Source organism: Lissotriton helveticus, chromosome 3_2 (assembly GCF_964261635.1).
Source record: "Lissotriton helveticus chromosome 3_2, aLisHel1.1, whole genome shotgun sequence".
In the NCBI taxonomy this organism is placed as follows: domain Eukaryota; kingdom Metazoa; phylum Chordata; class Amphibia; order Caudata; family Salamandridae; genus Lissotriton; species Lissotriton helveticus.
This window is the reverse complement of record NC_136062.1, coordinates 465,450,218-465,473,438: the sequence shown is the minus strand read 5'-3', so window position 1 is coordinate 465,473,438 and position 23,221 is coordinate 465,450,218. Positions and strand designations below refer to the sequence as shown.

At 45.5% G+C, this 23,221-nt stretch overlaps 1 protein-coding gene across 2 annotated transcripts in view; it reads left to right on the top strand.

The window, feature by feature from the left end:
- LOC144826366 (astacin-like metalloendopeptidase) overlaps nucleotides 1–23,221 on the top strand; it is a 163,044-nt gene that overhangs the window by 70,496 nt on the left and 69,327 nt on the right. The window contains exons 1-3 of one of the 2 annotated variants that reach the window (XM_078684693.1): nucleotides 2,743–2,844; nucleotides 7,969–7,993; nucleotides 14,298–14,399. In XM_078684693.1, the coding sequence (XP_078540819.1) occupies nucleotides 2,776–2,844; nucleotides 7,969–7,993; nucleotides 14,298–14,399 (196 nt within the window). In that variant the 5' untranslated portion in view covers nucleotides 2,743–2,775. Of the gene's footprint in view, nucleotides 1–2,742; nucleotides 2,845–7,968; nucleotides 7,994–14,297; nucleotides 14,400–23,221 lie in introns of those variants that run through there. The other variant, XM_078684695.1, reaches the window with a different exon arrangement.

The following is a 23,221-nucleotide window of genomic DNA, read 5'->3' as shown; positions in this document are numbered from 1 at the left end:
AGTTGCAGGGGGCCCACTTAGGGCTTCCTTAGTTCCCTTTCTGCCACTCTTTTAATGGCAGACTTACCACCGTAAACGGGGAGGTGGAAAACCAACTCATAATATGCTCTGCAGTGCTGCAGCAACACCACCAGCATATTGCAGGTCCCTGACCGCTGTGTGACTGCCGTGGGATTCTGAATGCCCGGCGTACACTGCAGTCCTGTGGCGGTATGACTGCCCCACTCGTAATACTGTGGGCGGGCCCGTAGTGTGGCGGTGGTCGGACCTCCACTGCGAGTACGGCGGTGCTATGTTATGTTATGTTATAGTATGTTTATATAGCGCATGGCTACCCCAGCAATAGTGCGTCCCAGCGCTTGCGGACATGCCTAATTACAGGACGGCCAGAATGGAGGCGGCAGAGTGCCAGCTCACAGGGGAACCCTAAACAGAAGAAAACAACCAGGTTTTAATGTGTTTTCGAAAGAGTAGATGGTTAGTAGTAGTACGCACACTTAAAGGGATAGAGTTCCAGGGTTTTGGGCCAGATACCTAAATGACCGGCCCCCGGCTCTGCACCTCCGGATCTTGATGGTACAGGCAAGAGAAAGGTCCACAGAGCGGAGAGCACGTGACGGGACATGGAAGGAGCAGAGTCCCTGCAAGATTTGGGGGCCAAGGCAATAGAGCATTTTATGAATGAAACAAAGGGTTTTAAATTGAATGCGTTGTTTGACAGGCAGCCAATGCAGACAGGCAGCCAATGCAGCCTGCGCAAAACCTGGGAGGTATGGCAGCGTTTCGGCAGTCCGAACAGAATGCGGGCAGCAGCGTTCTGAGCCCTTTGCAGTATGTTAGTGACTGTCAGGTTGGAACCAAGCATAAGGGCATTACAATAGTCTAGATGGGATAAGACCATAGCTTGGACGATTGTCTGACGGATGGAGGGTTCAAAGAAGCCAAGAATGGGTTTAAGAGAACGTAGGCGGCCGTAGCAAGTGCCAGCAACTCTTTTGGCATGGGATTCAAGGGTAAGTGAGTTGTCTATAATCACACCCAATTTGTAACTTCCTTCTTGGGAGTGGGAGGTGGGCCGTACTCTTAATGAGCCGCTTATTAATTTCAAAATTTGTTTCCAAAATACAAAGTAACCTACTCTGGTCCTTTAACCCCTTCCGTGCGGCCGCGATTCCCCCCTTGTGCGGCCGCCGAACGAACAGGGCGGGGCCGTGACGAACCCCAGCCGTCATCAGCACACGAGCACCGTGGAGCGTGACGACTGGGGTTCGTCACCAGCATGGAAGGGGTTAAATACTACTCATCGGATCTTTACTTAGGGCCCGATTCACAGAACTAATTTAAGACAAAATCCTCAACTTACTACTTTTGGTATTCACAGAAGTTAGGATTTTGTCTTAAGTTTGTCTTAAGACAGACTTAAGACAGACGTAAGACAAAATCATAACTTAAGTCTGTCTTAAGTCTGTCTTAAGTCTGTCTTAAGACAAACTTAAGACAAAATCCTAACTTCTGTGAATACCAAAAGTAGTAAGTTGAGGATTTTGTCTTAAGTTAGTTCTGTGAATCGGGGCCTAAGTGCTTCATACTGCACTTATAAAGTGCCTTTGAGAAGATTTTCTATTGCCCAAATTAATGGTACTCAGTTTAGCAACCGTTGAAAAATGGAATGTTGAATGTGCCCGGCAGGATTTAAATTTTACATTCATATTTCTCACTGTAAAATTATTATTATTATGATATGTCTATCATATATTATCTAACAAGTATATATATTTACTTGTTAGATATATATATATATTTTTGCCCTAATAATAAATGTAATTGAAAAGTACCTGGTCGGTGTGGCTCGATCTTCTTTGCGGAATTGGAGAAGCCTGGTGAATATATATATATATATATATATATATATATATATATATATATATATATATATATATATATATATATATCATTATATGTTATTATTCTAACAATAAACACACAGCTTCTTGAGCCCAAGTTTAAGTAATGCTGTAAACACAAAGAATTCGTGAAAACAAATACTTTCCTTTCACATCTGCATATGTTATATTGCAAAAATACATTTAAACCTATTGCTTCATGCAGTATTTCTGTGCCTCTTGGCGCATTCCATCCCATCGCTTTCGGTGAGGCCTGGACAGACGTGCAGACACTGACGTAGCTTCCAGAAGGTAATTTTCTTTTTGCGTCAACGCACGCACGCACATTCCTGTGCGGTGTACACTGGCGGTGATTAAGCATCAAATACTCATTCAAACATGCCCTGGTTTCCAGCCCAGAGGGGGGTCGTGCACTCTCTCACGTGCCTCTCCCTGTTTCTGTAACTAATCCTTTCCCCACGTCCAAGTTTCGGCTGACCTGACCGGTGAGTGACAGACTGTGACAATTTGAGACCCAATATGACGCTCAGAGGTCAGCTGATGACGCTCCGCTTTAGTGCACACCTTTCGGGCTGACGCATGCTTAGGGCATGACCCCTGACCCCTGACCCCCGCAGGACCTTGGGCTATCGATGGAGCTCTGTAAGACGTGTAGCTGCACACGTTTCTGGGCAGCGGGAAGTATGTGTTGCTCTGGGAGGTAACTGACGCCTCATCCCCCCAGCCCCCCTCCTTCTCCCCCCCCCCCCCCCCCCCCGCTCCTCCGACTGCTGTTATAAGGCACCCCAAGACCCATGAGAGGCAGGAGAAGGAGTGTGAAGGACGAAGAGAAGAGAGACTCCGAGGAGGACATTATCCTGAGACTGTCGCCATGGACGTCACCACAGCCGTCGCCATTGTGCTGTCTGTGCTGCACCTCACGCTGGGCAGACCCGTGGAGGTAAGGACCCACACACACACACACTTATATCTGACAGCTCACGCCCCCAAGAGAAGCAGCCACACTTTATGAAGTCGAGAGAGGGCTGAAGCGTCGTGGTTGGTCTGCTAGAGACACCTGCCTCTGCATCACAACTGATGCGTGGCCTCACCCTTGGGCCTGGGACCAGCGCTGGTGAACTGATAGCTGAACGATAAATCAAGGCACTACGAAATGTTCATCCCTGTAATTGCATCCCCTGGTCCTGGCAGTGGGTCTTACAGTGTTTTTGATAACAGCAGAGAGTTACACCCCCTAGTCCTGGCAGTGGGTCTTACAGTGTTTTTGATAACAGCAGAGAGTTACACCCCCTAGTCCTGGCAGTGGGTCTTACAGTGTTTTTGATAACAGGCACAGCAGAGAGTTGCACCCCTTGGTCCTGGCAGTGGGCCTTACAGTGTTTTTGATAACAGCAGAGAGTTACACCCCCTAGTCCTGGCAGTGGTGTTTAGTGTTTTTGATAACAGACCGAGAGTTGCACCCCCTGGTCCTGGCAGTGGGTCTTACAGTGTTTTGATAACAGGCAGAAAGTTGCACCCCCTGGTCCTGGCAGTGGGCCTTACAGTGTTTTTGATAACAGCAGAGAGTTACACCCCCTAGTCCTGGCAGTGGTGTTTAGTGTTTTTGATAACAGGCCGAGAGTTGCACCCCCTGGTCCTGGCAGTGGGCCTTACAGTGTTTTTGATAACAGCAGAGAGTTACACCCCCAAGCCTGGCAGTGGTGTTTAGTGTTTTTGATAACAGGCCGAAAGTTGCATCTCCTGGTCCTGGCAGTGGGCCTTACAGTGTTTTTGATAACAGCAGAGAATTACACCCCCTGGTCCTGGTATTGTGTCTTACAGTGTTTTTGATAACAGGCAGAGAGTTGCACCCCTTGGTCCTGGCAGTGGGTCTTACAGTGTTTTTGATAACAGCAGAGAGTTACACCCCCTAGTCCTGGCAGTGGTGTTTAGTGTTTTTGATAACAGGCCGAGAGTTGCATCCCCTGGTCCTGGCAGTGGGCCTTACAGTGTTTTTGATAACAGCAGAGAGTTACACCCCCTAGGCCTGGCAGTGGTGTTTAGTGTTTTTGATAACAGGCCGAGAGTTGCACCCCCTGGTCCTGGCAGTGGGCCTTACAGTGTTTTTGATAACAGCAGAGAGTTACACCCCCTGGTCCTGGTATTGTGTCTTACAGTGTTTTTGATAACAGCAGAGAGTTGCACCCCTTGGTCCTGGCAGTGGGTCTTACAGTGTTTTTGATAACAGCAGAGAGTTACACCCCCTAGTCCTGGCAGTGGTGTTTAGTGTTTTTGATAACAGGCCGAGAGTTGCATCCCCTGGTCCTGGCAGTGGGCCTTACAGTGTTTTTGATAACAACAGAGAGTTACACCCCCTAGGCCTGGCAGTGGTGTTTAGTGTTTTTGATAACAGGCCGAGAGTTGCATCCCCTGGTCCTGGCAGTGGGTCTTACAGTGTTTTTGATAACAGGCAGAGAGTTACACCCCCTGGTCCTGGTATTGTGTCTTACAGTGTTTTTGATAACAGGCAGAAAGTTGCATCCCCTGGTCCTGGCAGTGGGTCTTACAGTGTTTTTGATAACAGGCCGGAGGTTACACCCCCTAGTCCTGGCAGAGGGGTTTAGTGTTTTTGATAACAGGCCGAGAGTTACACCCCCTAGTCCTGGCAGAGGGGTTTAGTGTTTTTGATAACAGCAAAGAGTTACACCCCCTAGTCCTGGCAGTGGGTCTTACAGTGTTTTTGATAACAGCAGAGAGTTGCATCCCCTGGTCCTGGCAGTGGGGTTTAGTGTTTGTGATAACAGGCCGAGAGTTGCACCCCCTGGTCCTGGTAGTGGGGTTTAGTGTTTGTGATAACAGGCAGAGAGTTGCAAGTCCCTGTCCCTGGTTCCAGTTTTAAAGTGTTTTTGTTAATAGGCAGAGAGCTCTGGGAAAAGTTGGGCGCTGGAAGTGAAAAGGGGGTGCTCTAAGGGGAGGGACAGTGTGAGGCTCCAGCCTGCGGATGAATCGTTGAATGCTGGAGGGAGGGGGTGCCCGGGGCTGTGTGCTGAACATGGGAGAGAGAGGGCTGCGCGAGAGCACCTGGAAATGGTTACCGGCAGTATACAAGTACATTTACCAGGCCGTTGCCGCTTGGTGTGTCAGGATGTGCTTCTAGTGGTTGGGATTAATATAGCACCTGGCAGGAGGGGGGGTGGAGCCTAAAAGCATTTCCTGTTTTGTTTCCTGTCTTGTGGGATACCTCATGAGTGATGACTGGGTCGAGGTCGAGTAGGACTAAGAGTAATGGGGATTACCGAAAGTAATTAAGTAATCATAGCATTCCACCACATACAAATCCACAAGTATTCCTATGCCCATGGGGGAGGGACAGTGTTGAGGCTCCAGCGTGTGGATGAATTGTTGAATGCTGGCGAGAGGGGTGTGCCCGGGGCTGAACACGGGAGAGAGGGATGCGTGGAGGGCACCTGGGAGGGTTACCTGCAGGGAGTGGGTTGTACACAAGTCCATTTACCAAGTAAGATAGTGCTAGTTCTGCTTCACTCGGTGGGCTCACTCACACACGGACACAATTACTTCAAGGGGCGCACACGGTCATCATTGGAGCCAGGGCAATGCGCAGCGCTCCGCATCCTCCTGAAACACTTGTGGGAAGTGCACGGAGGCAGCTGCCACTGGGAAAGTGCACATACTAATGCGTTGTTGTCATGAGCAAGATGTGTTTTTGGCATGTGTGTACATTAGGAGTCATGGGCAGGTTGTGCATAGAGGTGCGCCGTGCATGTGCTCACCGTGCACAGAGGAGGTATGCAGGTTGTGCATAGAGATCAAATTACTTTCATATTTCTCTATACTAATTCTCCACTAATACTTCTTGGGTTCCGGATTATGGTTCCGGATAGTGTGCTACCCACCAAAAAGCGATTTGACACCTCATCAGGGGTAGCAAACGCTATATAAATGCAAAGCCTTCCCTCTTCTATCCCTCCACTATCCTATTGCAATACAAATAATCCCACGTGTCCACCACTCAAATTAATTTTATATCTCCCTATACTAATTCACCATTAATCCTCTTTGGAGTGCAGAGTAGGGTGCCACTCCCCGAAAAGCGATTCAACGTCTTGTCAGGGGTAGTAAGCGCTATATAAATGCAATTACAATTACAATAGACCTTCATCATGAATGAGTGCGATGTGCACTCAAGCTGGTGTGCAGGTAGTGCATAGAACAGTATTATGCACCTGTGCATTGTGCACTCGAGGAGGTATGCAGGTAGCGCATAGAGCAGGTTCCTGAATGTGTGCAATGTGCACTCTAGGCGGTGTGCAGGTAGTGCATAGAACAGTATTGTTCACATGTGCATTTTGCACACAAGGAGATGTGTAGGTTGTGCATAGTAGTGCATCATGTACATGGAGGTGTGCAGGTAGTGCATAGAGCTGAGTTGTGCATGTGTGCACTTTGCACACGAGGGGTGTCCAGGTAGTGCATAGAGCTGTGTTGTGAATGTGTGCACTGTGCACATGAGGGGGTGTGCAGGTAGCTCATAGAGCTGCGTTGTGCATATGTGCTCTGTGCGCACAAGGTGTGCAGGTTGCTCACAAAGCTGTGTTGTGCATATGAGCACTGTGCCCACAAGGAGGTGTGCAGGGGGCTCACAGAGGAGCGTTGTGCACATGGGAACTGTGCCCACAAGGAAGTGTGCAGGTTGCGCACAGAGCTGTGACGTGCACATGGAGGTGTGCAGGTAGTGCATAGAGCTGTGTTGTGCATGTGTGTGCACTTTGCACACGAGGGGGTGTGCAGGTAATGCATTGAGCTGCATCGTAAATGTGTGTTCTGTGCATACAAAGAGGTGTGCAGGTAGCTCATAGAGCTACGTTGTGCATGAGTGCTCTGTGCACACAAGGTGTGCAGCATGTGCATACGGTTGCGTCATACACATGTGCATTGTGCACACAAGGAGGTGTACAGGTTGCACATAGTAGTATGTCGTGCACATGGAGGTGTGCAGGTAGTGCATAGAGATGTGTTGTGCATGTGTGCAATTTGCACACGAGGGAGTGTCCAGGTAGTGCATAGAGCTGCGTCGTGAATGTGTGCTCTGTGCACATGAGGGGGGTGCAGGTAGTTCATAGAGCTGTCTTGTGTATGAGTGTGCTGTTCGCACGAGGTATGCAGGATGCGCTTAGAGCTGCATCATGAATCTGTGCACTTGCACTCAATGAGGTGTGCAGGTAGTGCATAGTGCAGCATCGTGATAACAGATCTAGAACCCTTTCGCTCAGGCACTCGTGCACTCTTGCTCTCAGAGAAATATACAGAGAATACACAATGGGAAGTTCTTTCGATATATTTATTGAACCGTTATTCTTGTATAGAGTACGTGTGCTGCCAGGATAAATAGACAGAAGCCTATGAAGGTGGTTACAAGCACCAAAATACTAAGGCATAGGTATAATTCCACCATGGTGCCAAGAACACTGTATATATGTAGACATATAAAAATAATATAGTAATCATGCTTACTCCTGTTATGCAATCCCTGCCCTATGTGCATCTAGGGTACATGTGTGTGAGTGTATATTGCCAAGAATTCCTCCACCGGATGATCCAGCCGCATTACCTGGCAGGACAGAATGTAGGACCCTGTCTTGGGCACAAACAAGACACCCTTGACCGAGATGTGAGGCAGCTGCTTGGCGAGGCATCTGCCTGCAGGGACCTTTGAATGTTAACACTCAACAATTACCCACTGGTAATCACGGGCATTCAGTGGAGCCCATGAATATTTAGGGTTGGGCTTCTGACCCAATGGATAGGTTTTTTTCATATTTTAAAACATTGCAGTCAGTCAGAGTTGCTAGCCTGCTACCTTGGCATTGTGTAAGTTCAGAAAAAGTGCTCCTGCATATGGGTGGAAGAACTTTCAGCATAATGTCCCAACTTATGCAGGAAACGTTCAGGTCTGTTATTTACCTTGAGAGCCGCAGGCTCAATCTACTGTATGAGAGAGCATACAATAAAACAATTGAACTATGTAGGTGCAGCTGGTAATAAATCTCGCTTGTTTCCTCCACAGTTGACGATCAGTGACCAAATAACTGGTAAGCAAACAGAATACATTTACACAAGAAATGGATTGAATGTCAACGAAAAGTGGATTGCCTATGATGACAAAAAAAATATTGTTTTACATTTGAAACTTATATTGTGCTCTATTGGCTCCGGTTGTAAACAACATATTCTAATGTTTTTTTTAAATAACTCGATTGGCTTTTAAGAATCACAGACAAGCAGTTTTAATACAGGGAGGCACAAAATAGATATTAATCTTCCCGGCTCCCTTCCCTTCACTCCATAGCACAGCAAACAGGATCTTTTGCAGGGACATTATACGGTCTGTAGGGAAATCCTCTCCCTTAGCTCTCTCCATAGATTTTCATACCAACATGAAACCATGTAACTTCCCCTCCCCCCAATACCCCTCCCCTATCTGTGTCAAAATCTCCCAAGTTTCTGTCGGTCGTATTGTTTATGTGCATCTTAGATATCGCAGGGTGGCTCAAATGTCTTCCTATCATAAACCATCCATCAGTCCAGGCATTGGGAGCATTCACGCCACCTACGCATATGTATCCTCGGGCTCACCCTGGGTCTGGGGGTCTCATAAGTCTGCTAGCACAGATGCCCATGCTCTAAGATTGTCTTCAAGTTGTTCATCCTTTCGGACATGCTTCATTCAGACCGCTTCCGCAGTCACCCACTCACACATGTCTTTCCGCTATGCCGCAGCCCACTGCGCGTGGGGCATATCCACGCAATTGCAATGCTTATTTTTGCTGTTACCAATCCCAACAGTACAAATCTTCGCCTTAAAGTTTTATTTTCGGGCAGGAAGCAGCCCCAGCAACACAGTTCAAAATTTCTGGGCACCACCCAACCTGTAGCTCCTTCTAAACATCAAAGTATAGTCTCCCAGTAGGGTGTCTGGGTTGGGCAGGTCCATGCTATATGTAGAAATTCAGCCTCTGTCGCACCACAATGTGGGCAGACGTGCCAGCTATCCTGGTAGATTCTACATAGCATCCGCAGGGTAAGGTATATCTGATGTATAAATTGCATTGGACAATTTTAAATCACGCATTAGAGATTACATTCGGACCCCCTCGTGGACTCTTATCTATTCACGCTCAGTTAGGAGTTCCCCAAATGTAGCATCCCACTTTGCCTGTGCATGAAGAGACCTTCCTGTAAGGTCATCATAGATGAGACACCATTCTTCTTCCCTGGACCTTATAGAGCACTAGTTTCAGTATATTGGTGCAGGCAGGTTCCGCGGGATGGAAGGCCAAATCACCTGAGTCACTTGTGAGATCTTCTCATATTGCTAGATCTGCCCCGCACCCAGAACGTAGGAAGCCTCTGCATCCCCGGCTTATAAAGCGTCCATTGTCGTAGAGGTCTCCCATTAGCTGGCACCTACCCTCCTTCCATCTCTGCACCGACATGGAGTCTGCAATTCACAAGAAGGGCTTCACCACCCACAAAGGCATACCCAGGGCATAGGGCGCACGTCATACCACTCTTCGAACCTTGGACTCCCATGCAGCGGCTACATGCTGTATAGTGTAAGGAAAGGAAGTAGGAACTCCAGATCCTAGCATCAGGAGTACTGGTAGAGAGCGGTTACCTACGTGTCTGCTAGGAGTTACTTTTCCCAGTAAATGTCATTATCCAACCCATGGACCGTGTGTTGAAGTAGGGAGGCCATTAATAGAGTTATAGGCAGGGTACCTCCAGCCCCCCACTTTCCATATCCTCTGTAATATTGTTAGACATACATGTTTGTGTTTAAAGGTCCACAAGAGTTCCACCAGCAGCCCATCAAATGCTTGGAAACAGTGTCGGGGGACTCCTCTTAGGAGTGTTGTAGTGCGTATAGGCATCAGGGCAGAATAATAATTATTGATATTGCTATTCGACACATAAGGGACAAAGGTAAGTCTTTTCAAAATCTTATGGAGCCATGTATACCCTCCACCATTTTACCCAAATTAGGTTCTATAAAGGAGAGGTTCGCAGTCGCCAGTTGGATCCCCAGATACTTAGTTCCCTCAGTCTCCCAAGGGCATTGCGTTGGGACGCTCTCGGGCAGCCATGCGCTTTACAAATCTTTTTTCATTTCATTCATTTCATTTCATTGCTTCCATTGGACCCAATGCCAGGCTCCCCAATGGGATTTGTTTAGATTTCCCTGGGTTTAAACAGAGACCCAAGACATCCCTGAACCTCCGCAGCACGGTATGAAGGATAGACACCGACTGCGCCGGTTGCGAATGTACACTAGGGTATGGTCGGCATACATGGAGACCATATGCTTAGTCTCCCCGAAAGTTATCCCCCATGTACCCAACTCTTCCCACTAGGCAGCCACCAGAGGCTCCACAGCAGACGTGAAAATGAGAGGTGATAAAGGGCAATCCTGGCTGGGTGAAACTGCCTAGTGCAAATGATTTAGAGACTATTCCCCCAGCCCGTATTCGGCTACCGGGGCAGTATAGAGTAGTTGAACCCATTTGGGAAAGCCCGAGCCTGCCCCAATCTGCTGCATAACCAATCAGATACACGACCATTCCACAGAATGAAAGACTTGCTCTATGTTGGCCAGTGCCAGGGCACGTACATGAGGCATGGAGCATGCCAGACATGCGCTAAGTGCCGTAAATTATGAGTGGTGCTACTTCTCTGGATGAATCCGGCCTGATCTTTGTGTGCAGAAGTCGGGCTGCCAGAATCCCACTCAGGAATTTCACATCCAGATTATAAAGAGCGATCAGCCTAAAGGAACTAGGCAGCAAGGGGTCTCTTCCAGATTTGGTATCATAGCCACCACTGCTTTCTGCATGGAGCCCAGTAAATACCGAACTTTCAGGGCTTCATTATAGACCTCTAAGAGGTGGCCAGCCAACAGAGGAGCAAACCGTTGGTAAAACTCTGTCGGGAGACTATCACTCCCAGGGCTCTTGCCAGTTTGAGATGTCGTATGGCTCATAACAGGTCCTCCCTAGTGATCAGGACCCCAGCGCGGCCTCTGCCTCTCGTTCCAACCTTGGCAGTGCCACAGAAGATAGGAAGTGCCCGGACAACTTCCTGTGGTGGGGACATTTGTTTCCCTACACCGTGGCCAGATGTGTAGCCATGACTTCAAGGATCGCCTGCTGATTATACACTATTTTCCTGCTGTCACTTTGAATCTGCCGTATAGCCGATACGCAGTATATGTGAATTTTTCTAGTCGCCACCAGTTCTCCAGGACAGCCTCTAGGGCAGCGCACCCCTCCCCCATAACATGGGGAGCGCCTTTAATTTGCCCAGCTTTTGCTCCTGCATTCGTATCCGAAAGGCCCTTAAAACATGGCTTTTCCCTTAGACCGCTGCTGTTTTTTTCTTTATGCGTATGTTGCGATTCCCTTCAGTGTTATGTTTCTCCCTCACTTAGTGGGTACCTTCGAAAAAGCGCCGGGATGCTCCAACTGGAGTGGCCGTGCGCTATAGAAGCACAAATATAACATAACATAACATAACATAACATATCTTGTTCCAACTGTCGTCTTACGCCATATTTTGTTTTTATACAGACCCCTCGAAGTACGACTTCAGGGCCTCTCACTCAAGTACCCGACACGAAGCGGACCCCCAGTTCTACTCGAAGTAGTAAGACCCTAGCTGCAAAAGGGAGGTCCGACAACGCCTCGGCTCTAGGATGCCATAAGGGTATTATTGGGTGTTTGCATGCTCCCCAAAACACAGCAAGACAGGTGAATGGTCAGAGAGTTATCTTCTCCACTTCAGGAGAAAGCTCGGATGAAAGGAAACAATATTCCAACTGACTGAAAGTGTTGGCCAATGGGGTATGGTATAAAAACAATCTTTAGGTAGGGTGGAGATCCCTCCAGACATCATAGAACTGCATGCCTTACAAGATGTCCCTCAGTGCCCTCGTCATTGAGGTTTTAGCATGCACCAGGGGGGGGGGGACTCAAGGTCTTATACCTCATCCAGTATGTAGGTAATGTCAGCTCCCAAGATCATTCGCTGCTGCCGCCAGTACGGCAGGGTAGAAGTCAGGGCCATCAATATTAGGAGCGTACACATTAAGGATACTTATTTCTTTCCCTCCAGCTTACCGTGTAGGATGACATACCTTCCCTCGGGGTCTGCCACATGATGTAGGTGCTGAACCAAAGCCCCCAAAGCTACACATATGAGGGCCCCCATGAAAAGCCCGAATAAGAGGTAGTATAGGGCTGCCATCTCAACCTCTGCTGTATACATGGCAGTGATTCTGCCCACACATGCATCTCCTGCAAGCTTGTGATCACCATCTTATAGCAATTCAGATATGCAAAGACCTTCCTGCATTTCTCAAATGCTGATATACCCTGGACATTCCACATGAGCAGCTTTGTTACGGAGGAAGCCATGCATCATAAAGCACTTGCATCTCCTCCGATCTCACCCATCTCACCTTTTGCGTTGCCACCACCCATTGGGACACTTCCATCAATGCATACATGACAATCACAAATAGAGACATTTGAAGCAACCTAAATCCTTGCAAAGCAGGTACAAATGATCAGACCCAACAGACCCCTTCCCCTAAGGGCAGGACTGCAAAACCTTCAACCCTAATGTTGAAGAGAGCAAGGGTTCTTGTGTGCCACCCCATGACCCATCCATATCTCAACATATATTTTAATTGTTGATGATCCTGTAGACTCTTCACGTGAACCCTCTCCAGGTCACAGACTGGATCCAGAATTGTTTTATCTGCCAAAGTCATTCACCATCACCAGGTGGTGCTATCCAGTGTTATGGAGTGGAACCATATGGTCTCTGACATTGACGTAATTGTTGGGTGCTTATTTGTTTGTTTAAATGTTTTCCATTGAAAATGTGAACTTTTGGGGGCATCTCCTCCTCGGTGGTGTAAGAATTTAAGTGCTGCAGTACTTACAGGAAGCAGATATTAGTCCCTGAACTGCAGATGGAGCGCCTTTGGTGTTTGGGTCAATCAGATGCTGACACGTCATGTGAGTTGACTGTCCCTATGCATTCAAAGGATATAATGGAGAGTGAGGCGAATTTCTAGAGGCATCCATCTGGAAATCTAAATTGAGTTCGCCGCGGAGATCTAGAGGTCAGGAATATTGCTACATTCATTCAAGCAGTCTGCCTTTAGCCATCATATGAAACAGGAGAGATCCAAGACCTCTTCTTCATCTTCCCCTTCAGGGCCAATCTAAATGGTCTTCCTCTGGCAAGCTTTCCTCCTCAACTTTCAGGATCCAGTCTGCACCTGGAGGTTTGTGTAAGGAATCCATCAGAGCCAAACCATCCATCAGAGAGCACATTACCAGAAACCATGTCTATAGTAATACATGACGAAGCACTTCCCATCAGGGCTTCTCAGCTGGGCTCCGTCTTTTTAAGAAGACAGTACCAACACTTCTCAGTAGGGATTTTGTACCTTGAAATGATCAGTATTACCTTTTCTTAGCAAGGCCTTACCACTTTTAAATAAATAGTACAGACACTTTGCATTACGGCGTCTGTACGTTTAAAAGGACAGAATCAACAGTTTTCAGTTGGGTTCCTGAAGTGGGCAGAACCAACACATCTAATCCGGCCTTCTATACCTTTCAGTGGACAGTAGCAACACTTTGCATAAGGGCGTCCTGTAACTTTAAGTGGACAGTACCAATACTTCCAAAGGAGGCATCTATAGCATTAAGTGGGCACTTCCAACACTTTACATCAGGGCTTCTGGTACCTTCCGGCGGACTGATTCAACATTCTTTGATTGAGCTTCAGTATCTTTACATGGACATTGTCAACATTCCACATCATGTCTTATGTATTCTCAAAATGACAGTCTCAACCCTTCACAATGGCGCTTCTCATCAGGGCTTTTGCATAGTATCAACACAGCTAATAAAGCATTCTGTGCCTTTAAGCGGACAGTGACATAACTTCACAAGAGAGCCTCCAGTTATATGTGTGGTCAGTACCAGCACTTTTCAAAGGCCCTTCTAGACATTGAGTCTATAGTAATTACAGTGCCAGATTGTGTTCATATTGGCCCACAAATGCAGTCCTGTGATCCTCACAGCTTTAACAGTAGTCAAGCGATGGGTGCAGGTGGCTTGGAGGATTTACCACTTGACTCAGTGGAAGAGTGAGGCTCTATGGATGTAGATTCACTTCTTGGAATCCATGTGTGATTCTGGTGCCTTTGTGAACACATTACGGTCTCTTTGAGCCCTCAGCAGATGCAAGGGTGCCACATTCTCTGACGTGTTCTCACATCCAGTTTATAACACTTGTCACATGTCACTTTCTCCCTAGATTCCATGGTGCTGAAGCAGGTCCTACAAGCCCTCAAGTCTATCCCAGCAGACTGCAAGGAGGCCCAGGACATCCTTAGGACAATCATCAAGGCACGGAATGGTGAGTGACTGAGAACAGGCAAGGGCGTGAGACAAGCCATCTGTACTGATGAAGAACAAGTAGATGAAAGGTTCAGAGGAAGAATGGAATGGACCAGGTGTGGAGAAGGTGAGGGGATAAGGGAAGAGAGTGCCAGGGATGTAATGAGGAGAAGAGAGGAAGAAGAGAAGAGAACTGTAGACGAGAGGAGAGGCGAGGACTACAGATGGAAAAACTGGTGAGGAAAGAGGGGAGGATGTGAGGGGAGAAGCGGTGAGGAAAGCAAGGAAGACACAAGAGGGGAGGTGAGGGATTGGGAGAGTGTGGAAAAGAAAAGAAGAGACAAGATGAGAGGACTGTAGACAAAAGGCAAGGATAAGAGAAATGTTAACAGGAAAGGAGAGAAGGACGAGGAAAGCAGAAAAAAGAAAATGGGACTAAAGGGGGGGGGGGAGTAAAAAAGAAGAAAGGAGAAGAGAAGAGAGAAGAGAGAGGAGCTGAGTAGATAAGATGAGGGCCGGGGAGAGGAGACGGGTTGCATACAGATTTAAACCAGAAAAGCATTCTCAAATGCAATGTTGTCATCAAAATATGTTTTTTCCAGACAATTGTGGCAACTCAATTTAATACTGTGAGCTTGGCATCCTATGTCAGATACACTTCCATAACATCAGTTTAGGGGCTGGTGAATAACATGTCTGTGCTTAGGGTTGGAAGGGTGTCATGTGCCTGTACATATATATATATATATATATATATATATATATATATATATATATATATATATATACTTCTCTGCCCAGATTTCACCCAAAAACTAGATTTATTGACAGATAAAATGAAAACTGTCAAGCGGCTCTAAGTGTGAGACTATGCAATAATGCCTTTACTTCTCAGCGCCCCCAACACGTCTGGTTACAACCTTTTCCATACTTCATCTCTTGTTGCAGGTCTCCATTTATTTTCAACTGCAAAGTGGTGATGTTTAATTGCAGCTTGATAACCGGAATTAAATGTGCTTGTGTACTAGGAACGGTACAAAAGGGGGTGGTGATGGACGGAGCATCTGAACCAATCAAACACTCACACCCAGTCAACAGATCTGGGTTTATTCCATCACCGTTCTTTAGCCCACTCTGCCACCCCAGTTCAGACATGGCCATATGCAAATCAGTCTGACCCTGTGCCTCATGGGAACTGTCCAGCCCGAACTGCCAAGCCATGCCTTCCCTGGACCGGAAACAAGCTTCCGAGGACCGGCTTCTGGCATTTCAGCCGACTTCAGCCCGGCTTGCTTGAATCCAGTGGCAAAGTGAGCAAGGGACTCATGTCTGAGCATACCCTGCCAACTTATGGCAAACAAAGCGGTACAAAAGGGGGTGGTGATCGACGGAGCATCTGAACCAATCAAACACTCACATCCAGTCAACAGATCTAGGTTTAATCCATCATTGTTCTTCAGCCCACTCTGCCACTCCAGTTCAGACATGGCCATTTGCAAATCAGTCTGACCCAGTGCCTCATGGGAACAGTCCAGCCCGAACTGCCAAGCCATGCCTTCCCTGGACTGGAAACAAGCTTCCGAGGACCGGTTTCTGGCATTTCAGCCGTCTTCAGTCCGGCTTGCTTGAATCCAGTGGCAAAGTGAGCAAGGGACTCAGGTCTGAGCATACCCTGCCAACTTATGGCGAACAAAGCAGTACAAAAGTGGGTGGTGATGGACGGAGCATCTGAACCAATCAAACACTCACACCCAGTCAACAGATCTATATTTAATTCATCACAGATCTTTAGCCCACTCTGCCACCCCACTTCAGACATGGCCATATGCAAATCAGTCTGACCCTGTGCCGTATGGGAACAGTCCAGCCCGAACTGCCAAGCCATGCCTTCCCTGGACCGGAAGCAAGCTTCCGAAGACCGGTTTCTGGCATTTTAGCCGTCTTCAGCCCGGCTTGCTTGAATCCAGTGGCAAAGTGAGCAAGGGACTCACGTCTGAGCATACCCTGCCAACTTATGGCGAACAAAGCGGAGTATCTAGCAGATTATCGACAGCTATCACAATTAGCAGAAAAAACAGAGATCATCACATACAACATGAAAAACACACCAGTGCACTTCCAAAATAGTCTCTTTGATCCGTTCGCTATTTTAGCGTTTCACCAATAGTCCATGTCCTTCATCAAAAGTCAATTTCACAAAACCAGAAGGTGTAGAAATTTCAAGCTTTTATTTTGTCCACTTTATGGTCCACAGCCGACGCGCGTTTCGCCCCCTTCGGGCTTTCTCAAGGCTGTCAATCATACATGTAAAAAAAAAAAAAAAAACATTTACTATGTACTAAGTGTTATCTTATGGTTCTTAGACATATACACTTAGTTGGTCACTATTATATCTTACTTATGCAGCATCTTTTTGTGTAATGACCATGCGTGGCTTTCCTCGGTTTCCCCAGTGGGTACATCACATGCTAGCCTCAGCAATTCCATGCATATGGGGTTGTTGACAATTGCACGATTTATTCACAGGGTCAATGTTCAAGATGGTCGTTACACAAAAAGATGCTGCATGAGTAAGATATAAAAGTGACCAACCAAGTGTATATGTCTAAGAACCATAAGATAACAGTTAGTACTTAGTATATGTATATTTTTTCTTTTTTTGTTACATGTATGATTGACAGCCTTGAGAAAGCCCGAAGGGGGCGAAACGCGCGTCGACTGTGGACCATAAAGTGGACAAAATAAAGGCTTGAAATTTCTACACCTTCTGGTTTTGTGAAATTGACTTTTGATGAAGGATATGGACTATTGGTGAAACACTAAAATAGTGAACGGATCAAAGAGACTATTTTGGAAGTGCACTGGTGTGTTTTTTATGTTGTGTTGACCTCCATTCCGAACTGATATTTGGGAAGGTGGTCGCGGTTTGATGCCCTAGGTGGATGTGCATCCAACGCCAAGCAGCACTCCGTATTGTTCAGTGTGTGTGAAATTGAGTTGACTCCTGACTAATGAGAACTAATGTTGATGTGCGAGTCGAAATAGCAAATCCGCCATTCTTTGCTGTAAAAATATCATCACATACAACGAAGGAAAAACACAGAAGAAAACAAGTTAAAAAAGCAAAAAAATACACAGAAGGAAAAGGAAAAAAGAGAGAAGGGAGAAAAGAATAAAACCAAAAAAGAAAGTAAGAATGTATAAAATACATGGGAACAAATAATCTAGATTCACCAACAAATACAACAGAACACACAAACATGCCAATGTTATTGAACAATACCTAAAGAGACACAATAGGACCCGGATGCGATGCTCAACATCAGAACAACCATAAAGCTAAGAGAAATGGTGTTCATCAATAAAAAACCTCACCACAAGACACATAAGAATAACAAGCGTTCTCACCAGAATATATTCAGGTAAACTACGATCCAGTTGAGAAGAAAAGGGAAACAGCTGATTTGATAAGTCAACCACTAGGCTGTGGAAGACATAGTAAGAAAGAGAAGAAGAAAACATGAAATGCCATTAACACCGTAATGTTTCTAAAACTCAAGACGAGATACTCTAACAAATGTGGTAAAGTACCTAATATAAAATGCTGTAAGTGTGCAACATTCATAAGTAGATCAGAACAGACGACGACTCAAGGCGGAGTGACAATTCAAGAAGTTAAATATCAATAAAGTATCTAAAGAGAATAAAGAAACAAATAATAAATATGATTAAAGTTCCAAAAAATCGGTGTATTAAAAAATCGCCAAATGTATCATTATCTACATCAGTTACCTGAAACGGGCTCAATTCTCTGTCATTCACATAAGGAGTGGAACATGGGGTGCTTTGGTAGGCACCGCACTTTGGAGACTGAAGATCATAAATGTGAAAAACAAACATGTAAGATTTAATAACTCATCACTTCCCACACTTAGATTACACAGGACAATAAATGACGCATATATTTGTGTATTAAAATCGGGGAGTCCACACATTTAATGATGTAGGTCAGAGAGTTCACACAATGACCTTATACACATGGTCACCCCTACAATATTAACAAATAAAGCCTTGCTGGAAAATCATATCCATAGTAAAGCACACAAGGTATCCAACCTTGCACAATCATGTTAAGATGTAGCGTGCACTAGCAGTCAGGAAACATAAATACCGCCTTCCATTTAAATTGAATAGCAGTGATTACTTAAAACACGAAGAAACTTTAAAAACCACATTTGTGTCCTAACAAACGCAAACGCTACAATGAGCGTGGGCAACAAGACAACAATAGCCCAGGTCCCTTAATCATCCGCATATCGTAATTAAAACAATATTGCCCGCATGAAGTAACTGAGACAGCAGATAAGCTGGCCTCGATAGCCTGACATCCTAAGTGTTGTTGCAGCATCAAAAACGGCAACAAAACGAGAACCAGCCGGGTAGAGTTTTATTAAAAAGAAAAACAAAGTTATTACCTACAAGCAAAAATCCCCAGGAATCGTAACGAGAATCGAGAAGGAGTCAGAACAAGACACCTACAAAAAATCAAAGTCACCGGCACGCAAACTTACGTTGAGAATCAAGGGGTCGACTCCATTCCAACCGTGAAGACCTTCAAAACACGATTTGCACGCCAAAAACATCCGTAGGAACCCGTATCCTTTATAGGTCCCAAATCCATCACGTAACATCAGTAATTTGCTCTGCCTTTAAATTCAAAGAGGATGGTGTTTTATTGACACTACATCCGACACTGCTTAAAACCAAACACGCATGTATAACCTCACGGAATACCAGCAGCCAAGTTAGCCATTTATTCAGACATAAGACATCTTAGATGTATCCACGTATTATTTATAATCAAATAGAGCGTCTGTATCACAATTTGTGTAACGAGTGCCGAAAAATAAAAATTATGACTTGAACCCTCATGAGGCCGTGATAATAGTCCGATCAACTAAGCCTCGAGCCACAGTATTATCTAAATTATGGTCGCATTAAACGAGTTTAACACTGCCACGAGCCCAAGTGAAGAAAATGTATGCATGAGTCGGTGAAACAAGATACACAAAATCAAACTCAAGACCGTAATCACATAGGTATTCTAACCCGGTAAATAGTGCTGCACACCACCCATATTATAGAAAGCTGCCACATTGAAGGGAGCAAGCGGTGAATGCCACCTGAAAAAAGATCCAATTAAAAAAATAAAAAGAAGTCTATGAAGAAAAAGCGTGAGTTCAATAAAGAAAGAGAAGGCGGACTCGAACCCTCATCAACACAAGTATCTGCACCTGGTGAGCAACGCCTCGTGCCACCCTGGTTGTTAGACAATCACCGCATTATACGGAGTGAAGAACTCACCAGAATTAGTTGAATAAAGGGAAGCGCATGCTCAATGCCATGAAATAAATAGCACAGAGACATGCACGCCTAATCAAATCAATCGTGAGGTAAATGCCACCTCACCAGACCTAGAATAAGTGCTGTAAAAGAAAAGAAAAGCGATATAGATCATGAATGCCACATAATTGTTCAGTCTAAAAAACGCTGATACTACATACAGTCTAACATTGCAAGATAATATGCAGACATTGCAAGATAATATGCAGACATTGCAAGATAATATGCAGATCAAACATAAACCCGAGTACGCGGGCCTCTGAAAGTTATTAATACTAGGACCAAACAAGTATGTGTTAAGGTTGTAAAGAATATAAAGAAAAAAAAAGGGAAGAATAAAGACAGAACAAAAAACACAAAAGAAACAACACGAAATATAAACCAATATATACTAAAACATAATAGATGCATTTTCATAATTTTGATTGATCACGAGATCCATTACATTGACACAGAGCATATTATTAGCTGTTAACCAAAATAATCAAAAATTCAAACCTAACAAATATATACAACTAATGATGCCATGTAAATGCAAACCAAAAGATAAAGTCATAAAGGCTAAAGGCTAGTGTGACATTTATCATGGTTGAGAAAGCACATTGTTAATGTTTAAACATATTTTAAGATTTAAAAAGAAAAATGCTCAAACATAATTAGGATTAGGAAGACAAATACACTTGTTTTCATAACGATAAGAATATAAACAACATCCATCGATTATTATTGTGGAGGCCAAACATATGTTAGGGACAACACAGTGTGAACTTCAATCTGGTCCCATAATAAGCTGTAGGGCAACTGGTAACCCATACGCCATTTAGATTTGACCTGAAACCTCACCTATAATCAAAATAGGAAAAGATGTCGTTCTATATTTATAGCAGATAATGCATTTGTTGTCAGAATTCAATCCATGAACAGTGGCCCGTAATTTACATATCCAAAGTGCCTCACACCTTCTCAGTTGTAATTCTCCATTCCCACCTCGTTTATCTATGGAAACATGATCTATAGCATGAAAGCTAAAGTTGCTTTTTGGTAGGTGTGAAGTACATGTGTGTGATCCCAAAGCATTCAGATGATCATTTCTAAGGCAAGCACGGCGATGTTCCTGAATACGAACTCGTAATTGTCGCGACGTGCTGCCCACATAGATCATCTTGCTATTGAAAATGATCACATAGACGACATAGGTGGATTTGCAATTAAGAAAATATTTTATGATGTGGGTAAAGCCACTATTGTAATTGAAACTGCAGATTTTATTAATTCCCAAATGACAAATATTGCAGTCTCCACATACATAGAAACCTCTGGTACTACTAAGCCAAGTATGTCGTGGGCTGATATTTTTTGCAGTATAGCTAGGACAAAGTACTTCTCGCAAGGTCTGTGATCTTTTAAATGTAACCGAGGGTTTAGAGCCAAGGAGTGATCCCACTCCTGGTATACCCCTTAGAATATTCCAATGTTTGGCGAGAATCTTATAGATTTCATGGTTCATTTGGGAAAAAGTAGTGATAAAGGATAACCGATCCATGTTAGCACTAGTTTGCGATTTTTTAGTCCTCAGAGTATCACTCCGCTGTGTGATAAACCTGGTGGGGAAGATGCAAAATGTGCAGGACTGTTTGCCAAGCAGTCCTGCGCACTTACGCAGTGCCAACCACTCCTCTCCCTGCTCCGACCACCCCCGCCCCACCACACCCGCCCCAGGAATCACTGAATACTAAGATGATAATAACAATACGTTATTATCATTTTTGTTTTCCTTTTGAGTGGTGGGGCGATGCTCCTCAGTCTTAGCGCAGGAGCCCACACATTTTACCACCTTTTCAAAAGGGGAGATGACGCAATGATGCTGTTTGATGGCATGACAAATTCTAGAAAATAGTTTTTGTTTCAATTCACAATAAACCATATTCAAATGCTTAGCAAAATCAAGTGTCTGATCAGTTGTTCTGATAATCACATAACTCTTGTATAGGTTCTGTGAAATAAGTGTCACATACAGAGAAAATTCAGAAAAGTAAAACCACATGAATAAAACCAGCAGTGAATCATGACCGCCAAGGAGAGGACCAGAGCTCGCCTAGAGGTATCTCTTTAAAGAGAGGACTCCAGGGTGGTCCTCGGAGCAGGGGACAGACTGCTCCACACGTAGACAGCAGTCACGTCTCCTGATTAGAGGCAAGAGAAATCAAGCCTTGATAAAGAGAATAAGCAAAACTGGAGAGTAAAAACAGGGAAAAAAACATGAGCTAGCGGAAAAGAGTGAGAGAGAAGAGAGCCAGTGAGGAAGAGAGAGTGAGGGAGGATGAGAGAGAAAGAGAAATACAGAGACAGGAAGATGGGAAAGAGCTACAGAAACAGAAACATAGAGGGAGTGAAAAGAAGAGAGAAACAATCAATCAATCAGAGCAGGGTCTTGTATAGCATGGGTACTCACCCATGAGGGTCTCAAGGCGCTGAGGAAGGGGGGATGCTAGTCGGCAGGGTGGAGCATCATTGAAAGAGCCAATTCTTGAGGTCCTTCCTGAATTAGGTCAGTGACGCGGGTAGCCTAAGGTGGAGGGACAGGGTGTTCCAGGTCTTGGAGGCGAGGTAGGAGAACAACCATCTTCCGTTTCTGGTTTTGTGGATCCTGGGGACGGAGGCAAAGATTAGTTGGGAGGATCAGAGTTGTCTAGCGGGTACGTGGAATGCATGGCGGTAGTTCAGGTATGCTAGTCCTTTGTCATGTAGAGCTTTGTAGGCATGAGTGAAGCGCTTAAAAGTGATTCTCTTGTTAACTGGGAGACAGTGGAGATGTCAGAGGTGTTGCGTGATGCGGCGGGGTATGTCGAGTACCAGTATCGCTGAGACATTTTGGACATTCTGTAGTTTCCTGAGCTGTATCTAGGTGACGCCGGCATAGAGTACATTGCCGTAGTTATATCTGTTGGTGATGAGTGCGTGAGTGACCGTCTGTCTGGATTTTGTGGGGATCCATGTGAATGTCTTTCAAAGCAGGCAGAGCGTGTGAAAGCAGACTAATGAAACTGCAATGATTTGTCGGTTCATAGTAAGCTATGAGTCCAGTATGATGCCGAGGTTGTGTGTGTGTGGTCTGTAGGGGTGGGGGGGGGGGACGATCCCAGGGCGGCTGGCCACCAGGATTCATCCCAAGCTTAAGGGGTGGGTACTAGGATGAGTATTTTGGTCTTGTCCAAGTTGAGCTTGAGGCAGCTGTCTTTTATCCAGGCAGCAAGGGCCTTCATTTCATTGTGGAAGTTGGTTCTAGCTGTTGTAGGTACGTTGGCGAGGGAGAGGATCAGCTGGGTGTCATCTGCATATGAGACAATGTTTAGTTTGTGGCTTCTGACGATGGCTGCAAGGGGGACCATGTAGACTTTGAAGAGGGTGGGGCTCACGGAATCACTCTGGGGCACTCCA